Raw genomic sequence first — 15399 nt, 5'->3', positions numbered from 1 at the left:
AGAGCACTTCCTGCCCTCTGAAACGGGCTCCGCCGTGAGCAGGGCCCCGCTCCGTGGACTGTGGGAAGTTTCAGGGTCCGGACAGCCACCACACCTGTGGGAGATGAGACACGTGACTGCCCACACGATGGGAAGGACACAGGCCACAGTCCCCTGCAGACTCGCAGGGAAAAGGCTTGACCTTCTACACAGCAAAAGCCAGCTGGTCCAGATGGGCGTGTCTCCGTGCAAACGTTCCCAGAGGCCTGACTTCTCCATCTCACTGGTGGCCTGGGCAGAGGGCCCTTCAGGGGCTGTCAGACCTGCGTGAGCTCATCTGGAATGTTTTCATTCCTCCAGTCAGCCCCATCCAAGGCCAGGCCGAGGCATCACCCTCGTGTGGAACCTGGTCTTTAAGACTCACTCGTATCCTGAGGCCTAACACTCCCAGTTGGCACAAGAAAGCACTTGCTGTACAGCAGCCAGCCCTGATTCGTGGGGCAATACGCTAGTTCCCAGGTCACCTGTGGACTCCTGAAACGGTAGTACCACAGCCCACGTACACTGGTTTTGCCTACACCTACACACCTGAGCGCTTTAAGGAAGCCCTTTATGGTTTCTCTGGCATTTCTGAATTGGCAGCCTCACTGCCCTGGCACTTTGGGGCAATGATGAAGTAACTAAGGGTGACCTGAACACAGGTACTGTGGTCCCTCCATAGTTGATCTGAGAACTAAGATAGCTACCAGGTGACTGATGGGCTGGGAGAACTACTGTGTGGAAACACTGGACAAAGCGGTGACATATGTCCCCAGGGAGGCGGAGCTAGACAGCACAAGGTCTCGTCACACTACACACAATCTGAAACCTCAGTGCGAGATGGATTACCTTGGGAACTGCCCATTTCATATTTCCAGATTGTGGTTAGCTGTGGGTAACTGAAACCATGGAACCAAACCCGACAGGGGGAACTACTGTACTGAGTCCACCTTGATCACTGTTTAACTGGAGTAACCCCACACCCGTGTAAAGATATTTTAGGACAAATTTAAAACATGCACACGTAACTTTATCAGTCATTTAAAGCTTGATTTTATAAAACACAAAAAGACATTAAGAGTTCTGTATCAGCGGAATTGAAACAGGAGAAATAGCGACAGATTTGTAAGTGTAAATTATATACATTAAAGTCAAGTAATTGAGGGTTTTCAATATGGAAACTATACAAATGAAATAAATGGCAAAAGGACCTGCTAGGAATACTGTGACTGTGGCTGATCAGTTACTTTAGAACTAAACAAAGATTCTGATATTCGGACTTCTTTTGCTGTTCCATATTCACCTAGACTCGGAGTCAGGCTACTTGACTGAAAGTTCTGATTTAGGAAGGCATTTCACTGAATAGCAAAAGTTTCCCATCTCCAGGTTCCACCTTCAAAGGAGGTGACACTCCAGTGCTGACGTGACCTGCTGGTTCCCTTCCACGAACAGTGTCAACCCTACGGAAATCCTGTCAACCCCAGGGAAAGTCAAACAGGCACAAACAAACGGACAACACGCACAGCGCAGTGAAGTACACGGCTGTTTCCCCACCTCAGAAGTACCAATGAAACAAAACAAGAACTGCGTTGACTTGGCCTCAGGACACACGTGTGGGATTCCATTCCACCCGGCTCCTTCAGTCGCTGACGGGGATCTTGTAGGCCACCATGCTGTTCACCTTGTGGATGGTCGTCGTGAAGGAGCGCAGGCGGACCTGCTCAGAATTGGCAATGAACTGCGGTCCGGACTCTTCCCACTTCTCAGGCACCACCAAGTCTTTGTCTGTGTAGATCAGCAGGTCAAATGAACCTAAATTGGGGATAAGATCATTGAAGCACATTGTGTTCTCGAAACACTGGCCTCCCTGTCTCCATGGTGAATGACGGGTAGTGAGAGCAGAGTTTGGCCTGGTCTCTAAGCACCAGGTTATCACTCGTCCGCAATGGAACCTATTTTAGTGCGGAAAATACTGCACTCCTTTTACGTTATCTTATGAAAAATTCAAGTTTTGTTTTTATAACAAGAAAACCATTATAAACTATTTGCCGAGCGTCTCATCACGTGAAACGGCGTGTGAGCTGCGGAGCACGTGTTGTGCAGGCGTCGGGAGCTGTCTGGTGCGTGGAGCCGCCCGGGAGAGGAGGCGTCATCACAGCCGTGGTCTTAGTTATGTACACGGAACATGCAGAAAGCGAGAATGCGACAGGAATGACACCAGACTGCTCAATGCTGTCAGCCCTCTCCTCAGCATTCCCGCATTTCCTGGAATACTGCGTAACTTTTGCCTTAGAATGCCTTCTTTCCCACTCACAGCATGTGCGGCTAGCTAAGAGGACATTAATAAAGGGGCCATTCTTAAAGCCGCAGATTGTCTTCTGAAGCCCGTGAGAGACACTAACTACTCACAGGAAGCCTCCAGCAGCGGCAGGAAGGTCACCGTGGCGGTGATCTGTCTGATGACCGAGCGGATCTCGTCCTGGATGGCTTTCTGAGACTTCTCTCTGGGTGCACTGCCAAGGAGACCAGGACAATCCATTCACTTTTAGTTGTTACATTATTTCAAACACTGACAGCATTACTTACCTGGTGAAATGCTTCCAAGTCAAGCAAGTAAACTTTAAGGAGTTCGTTTTCCTTTAAATGAGTCTCAGAACATCCTTAGGACCTGTGCTAGGGGCACCATCTGTGCCGTTATCTCATTTCCTCCACCCACTCATCTCCTAGGATCAGGTGCGCAGCGTATCTGTCAGGTGTTCCAGTTAGGAACCCACCACCTCTGAAAAGCAGAACGGGCAGCAGTATGGAAAACATGTGCTGGGCACAGTCACTCGGCACGTGTAGTGATGCCCAATGCCGACTTCCCCGCTGCCTCAATAGTCCTCACAGGCCACACGCTTCCTGTGTAGCCCAACGGCTGCAGAAGCAAACGTGACTTCCCTCACAGCGGAGCCGCCCCGGACAGGGCTTGACGCCAGCACCTCAGGTGGGCGCTTCCCCTCGGGGGTCTGGACACTTAAGAGGACAGGAAGGACTAGAGCTGCACCGGAGCCTGGGAGAGCCTAGGATTATCCCTGTGGCTAAAAGTACCTTCAAACATGTCCCTGAGCTGCCCACCTAGCAAACGTGTGCAGCTCTGCACACTCCCCAGACACTAACTCTGGGCCCCTCCTACGGAGACGGAAGGGAGCAGGTAACGAACACTAACTGTACAGACCAGTGACATGCTCCCCTCAGCAAGTCTCTTCCCCAGGGACTGACACAAATTAACGTATGTTAGCAACAAAGTCTACCTTAAGGAACGAGCTCAATATAACAGGACTCATTTCAGTACAGAAAACAACACGCAAGTGGAAATAACTTAATTCACACTCACCTGTCATCTCTGGCCGTCTTGTCACACTCGATGTCAAACTGCCACCTCTCCAGGACCTCCCCGTCTTCAATATTCGAGATGACCACCACCAGCTTCTGCACGGAGCACTTGTACAGCCAATCTGCGGCACAGGCAGGGGGCGCCCTGCTGGTCAGAGATGCTCCTCGGGCACCTCAGCACACCTACCTCCTCCCCACTCCTCCCGCCGCACACCCACCTCCCCCCCACTCCTCCCGCCGCACACCTACCCTGCCCACCTCAGCACATCTACCCCCTCCACACTCCTCCCGCCGCACACCCACCTCCCCCCCCCACTCCTCCCGCCGCACACCCACCTCCTCCCCCCCCACTCCTCCCGCCACACACCCACCTCCCCCCCACTCCTCCCGCCGCACACCCACCTCCTCCCCACTCCTCCTGCCGCACACAAACGCTGCCCTGCCACAGCCTAGCCCGTTCCCTCGGCCTGTTACTGGGGACAGCACTGGGTGCAGGGGGCAGTGACCAGGCGGCCTCCCTCTCCCGTTCCCGGCGGGGACGCAGGAAGCTGGAGCTGATCTAACCATCGCACCAATAGATGTCAACCCATCGCTGTGATGACTGCCCAGAAGGTGAGCTCCACGGAGCAATGAGTGCAAAGTGGGAAAACGGACCCCCCAGCAGTTCTCACTCAGGGAGACGAGAGTCTGGCTCTAAGAACCCACAGCACTAACCAGCACAAGAACGGGAAGGAGGGACCGAGTCCTACACTCCAAAGGGAAGACAGAGGGAGGACGGCAGGCCAATCCGCCACGGTGAGGAGGGGGAGCACAAATTCAAGACAGGCCACCTCCAGAGCCCAGGGAGGCACGGCTGCCTAAAGCAGCGCGATGTAACCAGACTTGCATTTCAAACTGTCGTCTGGCTGTACCGTGGGGCAGGGACTGGAGGCAAGAAGGGGCACTGGCTGGTGACACAGGCAGGAGGTGGGCAAGGCCTGCAGGGGACCTGGGAGACGGGGTAGTAGAGAGTCCAGGGTGCTGTCGTGGCTACACCACGAAGGGTAGCTGGACTGCCTGCGAGCGTAAGCAAGAGGCGGGATCAGGGCAGTGCCCGTTTCCGGCCTGTCACTGGCTGCATGGCTGATGCGGTCCCCGAGGCCAGAGGACTGGAAGGAGGATGCCCCGCTCAGCTCTGTATGTGACTCTGAAGCACCTCAGACCGGCCGCACCCCATGGGGGCCGGAGCTGGGGAGGCCTGGCTGCAGGAGTCTGCGTGGCACATGGCGGTGCACAGGGCCATCTAGCGCCTGGTGAGAAGGGAGACTGAGCCCTGAAGAAATGGGGAGTATATTCAGGAACCAGCAGCGTGCTTTTTAAAGACAGAAAACAATTTAGTAATATTTCAGGCTGTGGGCCACCTAGATCTCTGCTGCACATTCTTTTAAATTTGTAAAAAATATTCTTAGCTTGCGGACAGTACAAAACACAGGCCATGCCCTAACCGGTTTGGCTCAGTGGATAGAGCGTCGGCCTGCAGACTGAAAGGTCCCAGGTTCGATTCTGGTCAAGGGCATGTACCTTGGTTGTGGGCACATCCCCAGTGGGGAGTGTGCAGGAGGCAGCTGATGGATGTTTCTAACTCTCCTCTCCTCTCTGTAAAAATAAAAATAAAAACCCCCAAAACAAAAAAAAAACACAGGCCATATGCTGGAACTGGCCTCCTGGCCTTGCCCACCCTGGCACAGACCCACAACTCTGTATCATTTTAGCTCTGAACAGGAGGTTGGGTGGTAACGTGAAGATTTGGGGTAGGCGGTAATTTTTTTTCTTTAAAATTGTAAATCATCCAAATGGAAACAGAGAAGTCAGAAACACAAGTGAGAACAAAGAGGGTGGAGGCTGGTTTCGAACAGACTGAACAATTCACCTTTAAAAAGAGTAAGTCCCCAGTTCTAACAAAAACGAAGACAGACGTTACACAGCAAGGTCTAGAAAGATGTGAGATGAAATGTCACAGCGCAGCTTAGCCATGTCTCGCTTCCCATCAAATCAAGGTGAAGACCTAGATCCGCAGCTGCCACAGGCTTCCAGGCCAAACCATCTGAGTGCAGCCCTGTGACAGGCTATGGGTGATTTAGCCCTGAAGTTAACAAAAATACCATGAAATTTAAAAAATAAAGATACTTGAAACAAGCAAACAAAAACAGGATTCGTGGATTAAAAATTTTGACAAAATGACCACTGTAGCCCTTTTTGGACACCAATGGGCAGATGGGGAGAAACATCCCACAGCTCAGAACAAGGGGAAGTGAGACTCTCGAGTGGAAAGAAACATGGAAGGGAAACTAATGGAAATACAAAGGAAGGAAAGACAGATGGGAAGCGGGACTGCTCCCACCACACAGGAACTTCTGGAAAAAATGAAATGTTTAAACTCAGGCTGGATTCTTTGAAAAAGACAAATGGAAACAGGTGAAAATGAGAACACTCTACTATCTGTTCTATTATTTAGTTCTTTTTCTTCTTACTTCTTTGAAGTTTTAGTTCTCACATTGAATACAATTTTATTTACTTGAACTTAATAATGATGGCTTTAGACTTCAGGAAATATATCATTAAGAATAGTGATTTTTTTCCACCGATAATAAAAACCATCATAATTATGTAAAACTGGAGGCCCAGTGCATGAAATTCGTGCATGGGTAGGATCCCTAACTGGCTACTGGCTACGAGCTGGGGTGCATTCCTTCCCCTGGCCGCCTGCAGCCACCACCACCAGCTCGGCCCTCTGGCTGAACTCCCGGCCATACTCCTGGTTGAGGGGACAATTTGTATATTAGGCTTTTATTATACAGGATTCAACTGGTTCCATTGGGCCACCCAAACTGCAAAAGTCCCTTTGTAAGGGAGACGATGGAGGCCGTTCTGTTAGGCCGTCTATCAGATCCCTAGTATCAACGATGCTATGTGCTTCCTTCCACCAGGAGAGACGCTGTATTTGAGAGGGTCGCTTGTGTTACACCTTTGTGTGCACAGCTGACAAACGACCACCCAGATGCTGGAGCGCGTGGGCTGTGGGAGGCCTGCCGAGCCCCACCTGCTCCCAGGGGTCCTACCTTTCAGCTGCTCCACCACGTTGCTCAGGTACTTCATGAGCGCGGGGTCCGTGGTGACCAGCAAGGTGAGCCCGTACTTCTGCACGCGAGTGAAGGTTTCGGACGGGTAAATGCCGCGCTGATACAAAATGCTGTTGATGCCAAATGCTGCGAGCGAAAGAGAGGTGACGTTATACGTTACCGATTTCTAACACCGTACAATCGAGCACATGCAGAGGCGGCTGCGGGCCCGGGTTTCGCGTGTGGTGCTGGGCTGTCAATGCCTGAGCACACGTGTTTTTGCGTCTTGCTGAGAGCAGCGTGGGATAAAGTGCCACTAAACATCCGCAAAATCTGGCTTCCAAGGAAGAGAGAGAGATACCTGCATCTCTATGGCAACAGAAGAAACATGCCAAAGGCGCAGGTTACCGCTGCCAATGTCATCCCACTGCAATCGCCCCAACGCCCACCACGTGGTTAGCAGCTGTCACCGCCAGGCGCCCAGAAAGCCCCTCCCCCTGACCCTTCCCCCCCCCTCCCCCCTTCCCTCCCCCCCCCCCCCCCCGCACCCGTCCTCCTCCCCACAAGTCCCACCAGGCTCCGCTGGAAGGCAGGACCGGCCCGGCTCTAAAGGGCGCCTCCCGAAGTGCCGGCTCCCACCGGCCCGAGCCACCCGGCGGGCGCCGAGGCCTGAGCCCCGCCCGGCCGCCTCCGTCGCTGGGGAGGCGGGACGACCCGGGCGCCCGGGACGGGGCCACACCGCCTGCGGGCCTCGGCGGCACCCGGCCGCCCTCTGCACCGCCCCAGCGAGCCCACCGCTGCCTCTTCCCCGACCCCGTCCCGCAGGCGGGGGCCGCCATCCCCGCCCGCCCCGCCCGGGCCTGGCTCCCGCCCCGCCGAGGCCCGGCTTCCGCCCGCCGCCCTCCCGCTCGCCGCGCGGGCGACTCACAGAAGAACTCGGCCACGATGTCGGCGCTGCCGCGCAGGGTGATGCCCTGCTCCCGGGACAGCTGCCGCGCCATGGCCAGGCCCGCCGCCGGCGCGCGCCCCCGCACAGGCCTCCGCGCAGCCCCAGCAGCTCCCGCCACTCGGTTCAAATGTAACGACGCAGCACGCCGCCGCCTCTGCGCAGGCGCACTGGGCCCGCCCCGCCCTCGCCCCGCCCCGCCCTCGCGGAGTCGGCGCGTCGCGCAGGCGCAGGGGACGCGGCCGGCAGTTCCGGGTTGTCCGCCGAGGGGAGGAGTCGCAGGCTCCTCCGGTCCCCGCCCCCTGGGTGGGGCGAGGGAAGGGGGCGGGGCCTTGGGAAGGGGGCCGCTAGCCCGGCCGCCGTGCCTGGCTGCGGGCGGTGTCACTTGGTGGACGGGCAGGTGCGTGCGGCCGCGGGGCCACGCCTCGGGCTGCTGACCGCGGGCCGCTTTCCCGGGGTAGAGAAGCGGGCCGGGCAGGGGGACCCCAGCCTCGCGGAGAGGCCGCCGCCGCCGCCCCCCCACTCCCCCAGGAGGCCACGCGGCCGCAGAGGAACTTTCTGGGGGTGATCCAGGGTCAGGGACTCCGCGCGCACAGCTCACTGTTTAGCAGGTCTACCCTGGAAGCCGCTGCGCGCGCTGTTTGCAAAGGGGTCTGAGCTGTGCTGCTGAATCCCGGGAGCTGCAGATGGGGAGGCGTCCTGCAGGCCAGGGCTCTCCTGCAGGTTCGACCTGGGGTCTCATCCGAGCTCCCCCCCCCCCCCCCCCCGCCTCCGTGGGTGGCAGAATTCGAGATGTGGTTCTTGCACGGAGGCCCTTGCTGTTGGCCGGAGGCCAGCCTGGCGCCTTGGCCAGGTGGCCGCCCTTCTGCAGGCCTTGTCATCTGGGAGTCCCCCGCTCACCTGGTGAGGTCAGCCCCGTTAGGTCTCCCCTTGCTGACCCTGGTCCTGGAGGGCGCCCTGGTGTTCACAGGCTCTGGAGGCTCAAGGGGAGGGTTACCCGGGACCTGCTCTCAGAGTCCAGAGCCACCCGTTTGGGGCCGTCTTAGGATTCTGTCTGAAAGGGTGGTAGATGCCAGACTTTGGTCAGTTCCAGAGTAAAATAGCATAAGGGGTGATAGGCTCAGGGACCCAGTAAAATGTTTCTTACATCCTCCAGTCTCAGCACTTCCAGGATACTTCCTGGGTTTCATAGTAACACTAGAGGCCCAGTTCACGGATTCATGCACAGGGAGATCCCTCTGCCTGGCCTGTAGGGACTAAAACCAGCTCTCCCACATCCCCTGAGGGGTCCTGGATTGCCAGAGGCCGCAGGCCGAGGGACCCCATGGGTGCACGAGTGGAGCGCACAATTGGGTCACGGGATGGCTCCAGGGTGTGTCCAGCCCAGGGGTGGGCAAACTTTTTGACTTGAGGGCCACAATGGGTTCTTAAACTGGACCAGAGGGCCGGAACAAAAGCATGGATGGAGTGTTTGTGTGAACTAATATAAATTCAAAGTAGCCGAAACCGATTTGGCTCAGTGGATAGAGCGTTGACCTGCGGACTGAAGGGCATGTACCTGGGTTGTGGGCACATCCCAGAGTGGGAGATGTGCAGGAGGCAGCTGATCGATGTTTCTCTTTCATCGATGTTTCTGGCTCTCTATCTCTCTCCCTTCCTCTCTGTAAAAAATCAATAAAATATATTTTAAAAAAATTTTTAAAAAAAAATTCAAAGTAAACATCATTACATAAAAGGGTACAGTCTTTTATTTCAATAGTTTTATTCATTTCAAACGGGCTGAATCCGGCCCGCGGGCCGTAGTTTGCCACGGCTTGTCCAACCCATCTCACCCAGTCCTGATGAGCCGGACCCCAGCAGCAAGTGTCAGTGTCTGCTCCCTGGTGGTCAGTGTGTGTCATAGCAACTGGCAGATCAGTGGAACCAAGGGTCAGACACTTAGCATATTAGGCTTTTATTATATAGCAGTGGTTCTCAACCTTGGCTGCACATTAGAATCACCTGGGAATATTTTTAAAATCCTGATTTCTGGGCCTCATCCTCCAGAAATTCTGTTTCTTTGTTAGTAATGTTGTGGCCCCACCCCATAACAAAGAAACAGAATTTCTGGAGGATGAGGCCCAGAAATCAGGATTTTATAAAGATTCCCAGGTGATTCTAATGTGCAGCCAAGGTTGAGAACCACTGTTATATAGGATAGTTTGTGAATGATCTGAAAATGCAAGTAATTGTTAGTGCAGCTTGCAGATTCTAGAATTTAAAATCCTAGCAAAATACACGTGCTTTTTATATAGAGAGGGAGTAGGTATTAAGTATTTCTTGCTTTATGAGACGATGAAAGAGATAAATAAGGTTTGGGAGACATGCACTTTTCGAGGAGTGTATAAATGTCCACACCTAAACAAAAAGGAAAAATGGAGGGCTCACAGACTTGGGCCTGTCTCCCACCTTCCCAGGCAGCCTCCTTACAGATACTCTGCTACCGGCATGCTCCTGTCCTTACTTTCCACCTCACCGCTTTTCATACCGTGCCGCTCTCTGCCTAGAAATTTCGTTTTATCTGCTCTAATTCCTACTTCATTTATACTCTTTTTATTTTAGCTTAAATGTTAGTGCATGAAAGAATTTTTCTTTGACCCCTTCAGACTATAAGGTCCCATTCTTCCATGTTCTCAAAGCATCTCACGGTGCTATTTCAGAACATTGCTGTCATGCTCACAGTTGCATTGTTACAATCAAATCACGTGACGACTTGCGTCATATCGTCCCTGTTTTGGTGGAGGGTCCATGATGACACGTAGTGGGTGCCCCACAAATACTTGTTGAACGAATGAACATTTGAATGTTTGCCTAGGAAAGCTTCATGGAAGAACCCCAAACATTCTCCAGTTGGCCAGCAGGCTGGATGGGGAAGTGAGGCTGCTTTTAGGGAGATTTGAATACCAGTCTGAGTTGATCAAACTGGGAGTACCAAGGACTTCTAGGTTCTGAGGGTTGACATAATTAAAGTGGTGGGTTTTTTTCCCCCAAATGTAAATTCAGTAGCAGTTGCAGAATGAATTGCGTATAGAACAGTCTAGATGGGTGTTTTGCTAAGTATATAGATTCTTGGCTTCTGTTCCCCTTTCTCCCAGTCTGGTGCAGCCAGGATGGTAGGCACTGGTCACAGGGCCCCTGAGGCACTGGAATGTGCTGGTCTGCATTGAGATACGCTACACGCATAAAACACCAGGTTTTGAAGACTTCGTATAAAAAATAAAGCATCACAGATGTGTCTTTTAAATACTTACTTATTGAGATTACATTTCCCATACATTGTAGTAAATAGAAACATATTGTTCAAATAATTTCGCTTGCTTCTGCTCTGTTTTTAAGCTGACTAGCAGAACACTTACAATTACGTATGTGGTGCATGGTGCACTTCTGTTCGACAGTGCCGGTCTCCTTCATGGGCACTCAGGGAAGATGTCCTCACCAGCATCCCCGAGGAGTCCGAGGCAAGTCCTCACTCGCCCTGTGAGGAGAAGACTGATGGATATTTTAGGAAGGCAGGCCTAGGAGGCCGAGAGCCTGGACTAGATGGATGCCGGAGTTTGGGTAAGGAGGTACATCAGAGCAAGACCCCGGAAACAAGAGGTGAGTTGATGACTGCTACGGGGAAGGATGAAGCACAGGGCAGAGAAGTCCAAGGTGGCAGGTCTGCACTACAGCGCATCGTTGGCCAAGGCTGTGGGATCTGAGGGAAGCTGCCCAGGCTGAGCCTGTCCTGTTTCCTGTGCAGTAACGCTAGATTCTAGAAGCTCTGGCGGGAGCTCCTTCCCATTAACTTTCGGGTGCTTGGTTTGACATTGGCCCCATCTTATCCGCGGTGTGCACAACTAACCTTTACACAAAGGTGTGTGGTGTGTTTTTTTAAAATTGTTTTCAGTTCTTTGACTTACTTTTATGCATAACTAGAGGCCCGGTGCACGAAATTCATGCACGGGTAGGGTGCTTAGGCCTGGCTGGAGATCAGGGCCAATCGGCTGATTGGCTGGGGCCTTCTTTTGCTCTGTGCAGCCCCCTGGTGGTCACGTCATAGCGAGCAGTCAAACTCCCAGTTGGTCGAACTCCCGAGGGGACAATTTGCATATTAGCCTTTTATTATATAGGATTCTATCCATTCTTTCTAACATATATTGTTTAGGGGGACACTATTTGGACAGGAAGAAGTATAAATTAAAATTTAGTTTTTAAAATTTTTTATTTTTTTGTTGTTAATCCTCAATCAAGCATATTTTCCAGTGATTTTTAGAGAGAGTGGAAGAGCGAGAGAGAGAGAGAGAGAGACATTGATTGGTTGCCTCCTGCACATACCCCAACCAGGGCTGGGGAACTCACAACCAAGGTATGTGCCCTTGACCGGAATCGAACCCAGGACCCTTCAGTCCATGGGCCTATGCTCCATCTACTGAGCCAAACCAGCCAGGGCAAGATTTATTTTTGAGGAAAATTCAAGTGTAGTGCACGACCAAGCAGACCTGTAATAATGAAAGCAGTAACTATGGGAAAGTATGCCATGGACAGGCCTATATTCCACATTAAGATGCTAAAACCGGAAGTACTCATAAACATGCCTAAAGCTAGAACAATGTAATTCTAGACTGAAAGCAACTTAATGACTTAGTTAAACAATCTTATAGATGAGGAAACTGAAGTCTAGAGTGGCTAGCTCAGCCATGGGCAAACTATGGCCCGCGGGCTGGATCCGGCCCGTTTGAAATGAATAAAACTAAAAAAAAAAAAGACCGTGCCCTTTTATGTAATGATGTTTACTTTGAATTTATATTAGTTCACACAAACACTCCAACCATGCTTTTGTTCCGGCCCTCCGGTCCAGTTTAAGAACCCATTGTGGCCCTCGAGTCAAGAAGTTTGCCCACCCCTGGGTTATATACTTAGTCTGAGATTCAGTATCTGCTTAGATTTAGTAGCAGAATCCAGGGTTCCCGGCTGAGTCTCTTTTTAAATGATATCTATCTGAAGACATGCTGGGAAATGCTCTTAATTTTTCAAGGTTACTTTTAAAAATTAACTGATTTTAGACTAAGGGTTTTTTCCTCAATAACCTGTACACATAACTCATCAAGGGAACTACAGTCTCTCTAAATAAAAGCCTAATATGCTAAGTGTCCGACCTATAGTTCAACCATTAGGTCAACTGCTTGACCAGTCGCTATGATGCACACTGACCACCAGGGGGCAGATGCTTCAACTGGTAGGTTAGCTAGCTGGACTGGGCGAGATGGGCTGGACACACCCTGGAGCCCTCTGTGGTCCCTCCCCGGCCAGCCAGCCCCCATTGGCCCTGATCAGGACTGGGCAAGACGGCTCTGATCAGCCCTGATCGCCCCTGATCGCCAGCCAGGCCGAGGGACCCCACCTGTGCACGAATCTGTGCTCGGGGCCTCTAATCCATAATAAATTTCATTTTAATACATAAGCAGTTCCAAAGGCCAGATGATGGCACTATTTCCATATGAAATGAAACCTTTAGACATTCAGTCCCTGCCTGGGTGCTTCAGTTCAAAGCAAAATGAAGGGAAATGAATCTCGTGGTTTCCAAGGTATTCATATATGTGGGCTACGTCAGAGTGAATTGTTGAATCATAATATATTCCAGAACTTCCATCCTTTCAGGCATATGTGCGCACATGTGCACACACCCATACCCCCAAAACACGTTTATATTTACATTTAATTTTAATATTAATTTGTTTTACATGGAAAGCATTTTAAGTACATGAGTCATTATTCTTATATAGACTTAGGAGAGTTTTTCTTCAAATTCTCAGGTGTTATTTTATTCTTGAGGCCAACGTCTTGAAATAGAGTAATTTATTTCAAATCTGATAAAACAGATACTTTATGATAATTTTATTAAGACATTCATCTACTAAATTCTGGAAAACAATTCTTGTGCACATAGGCATTTAATTATGTAAGACTGGGGAATTTGCGTATTTTAAAAAAAGAATGATGTCCTAAGTCTTGAAGTTTTGGTTTTTTTTTTCTCATTTGATGTGAGGGGAAGAATTATAGTCAGAAATTTTCTACTTGATGACTTACGGTTTATTTTGTAGATCTCATGAATGTTTATAGTTTCTCATGGACTTAAGAGTTGAATTGCATAATGTGAATCCCCTGAAGACTCACTTCCCCGCCCACTTTGCTCCTAAGGATTCTGGGCTTGTTGCTCCACGTGTTTATAAAGGAAGCACAACAAATTTGAATCATGGTATTTTATTAATAAGCAGTGGCTTAATAAAGTCAACAAATATATCTCCTCACTGGCTTAATTCATAATTTTAAAGATCCAGTTGCAGACATAGGATATTAAATGTTATCTTTAGTAAAAAAAGTACTAAATATTATTGAGAACGTTAATATCCATAGTTCTTGTAATGAAAAGGATGGGCTGCTTCTTATCGGTAAGAATTCCCATGTTTTATCGTGACTTTATTTTGATTATTTATTATATTTCTATTAAAATAGTATGTATAGTCACTCAGAAGTCTTTTGTAGCTCAACCACGGTTAGGTACCGAAAGGTATAATTTTCAAGATACGTGCTATGCTTTCTCATGCTTAATGCCCATAGACTAGTTAATGCAATAGGTGTGTGTGTGTGTGTGTGTGGGGGGGTGATATGTGAAGAATGGGCTCTGTAGTCAGTTGGATTAGACAGCACAGTGTATTTTAAAATATAATTGAAATTTAGAACAAATAAATACAGTTTAGAAATGGAAACTACCAACACAGTCTGTGTGAAAATTTAAAAGCCATGGTTTGCTACTAAATTAATGAAAGAGATTTCATGTGTTAAATGATTTTAGAATTATATATTAAACTTGGCCAAACAATTTATGACTTGTTGATTCTGAATATTTTGGATGTAGAGTTGTTTTTTTTATTACTGCTTAATATGTAAATATAGCTGACGTAGTTCTGTTAAACCTACCAATGAATTAGAAAACTAATTCTTTGAGTAAGTTGGAAAATATCTTTTGAAGAGTTCATAGACAAAACAAAACAAACAAACCATAAATATGAGTCTTTTTCAAATAGTTGTCAATACCACTTTATAAATATTTATAGGAAGAAAAGTTTAGTGAAAACATGAAAAATCACTTTAAATTCATTTGTTTTTTCTGTTTAGATAAACTTGGCCTTTTCAAGTGCTGGAACAGTGCTCTGGTAACCTGCCCTGTGTTTGCAGCTCTTTAAATGGTACAGTAGTCACGCCATGTTTCTCTGGCTGCAGGTCAGTCATGCACATTCGTTTATTATTTGTGGTTTATTATTTGGGGTTTCCCCTTATACATTGAATATGACAGCATCTTTAATTCTTGAATAATGCACATAACCCGCTTAACACCAGCTATCAACAAAAAGGCTTACTGCACTCTGGACTTTTTTTCTTTTTAAATATATTTTAGTGATTTTTTACAGAGAGGAAGGGAGAGGAATAGAAAGTTAGAAACATTGATGAGAGAGAAACGTCTTTCAGCTGCCTCCTGCACACCCGCTACTGGGGGTGTGCCGCAACCAAGGTACATGCCCTTGACCGGAATCGAACCTGGGACCCTTGAGTCCGCAGGCTGACGCTGTATCCACTGAGCCAAACCGGTCAGGGCTGCACTCTGGACTTTTTGCTGTAATATTGGAGATCAAGTGGATTAAAATTAAGTGGCGATTCTTTATGATTGCTTAGTCTCAATGTGGTTGCAAATACAGATGCTGACTTTCTCACCGAAATAGATGGCAAGTCACTGTTTTAAGGTATCCTTTCAGGTGGTCCAGACTAATCTGTTATGTTATCATGAAAAATAAAGCTTGAAATCGAGTTTTATTTAATTCTTGTATCTCTAAGAATATTCTTGCAGGCCTTAGAATGAGAAACAGCAGACTGTAACATTTAGGT

General features: G+C 49.6%; 1 protein-coding gene across 1 annotated transcript; it reads right to left on the bottom strand.

Annotated features, from left to right (window-relative positions):
• Positions 1-1047: 1047 nt before the first annotated feature.
• On the bottom strand, positions 1048-7585 carry MAD2L1 (mitotic arrest deficient 2 like 1). The gene is made up of 5 exons (XM_036314793.1): positions 7420-7585; positions 6492-6638; positions 3395-3515; positions 2428-2531; positions 1048-1830 (listed from the first exon to the last, which is right to left on the bottom strand). Exons 1-5 carry the CDS (start codon positions 7490-7492, stop codon positions 1658-1660), a joined length of 618 nt encoding a protein of 205 aa, XP_036170686.1. The 5' UTR covers positions 7493-7585; the 3' UTR covers positions 1048-1657.
• Between the last annotated feature and the right edge of the window lie 7814 nt (positions 7586-15399).

Source organism: Myotis myotis, unplaced genomic scaffold (assembly GCF_014108235.1).
Source record: "Myotis myotis isolate mMyoMyo1 unplaced genomic scaffold, mMyoMyo1.p scaffold_m19_p_6, whole genome shotgun sequence".
NCBI classification, from domain to species: domain Eukaryota; kingdom Metazoa; phylum Chordata; class Mammalia; order Chiroptera; family Vespertilionidae; genus Myotis; species Myotis myotis.
The sequence above is the reverse complement of the archived record's forward strand: the minus strand, read 5'-3'. Positions and strand labels throughout refer to the sequence as shown.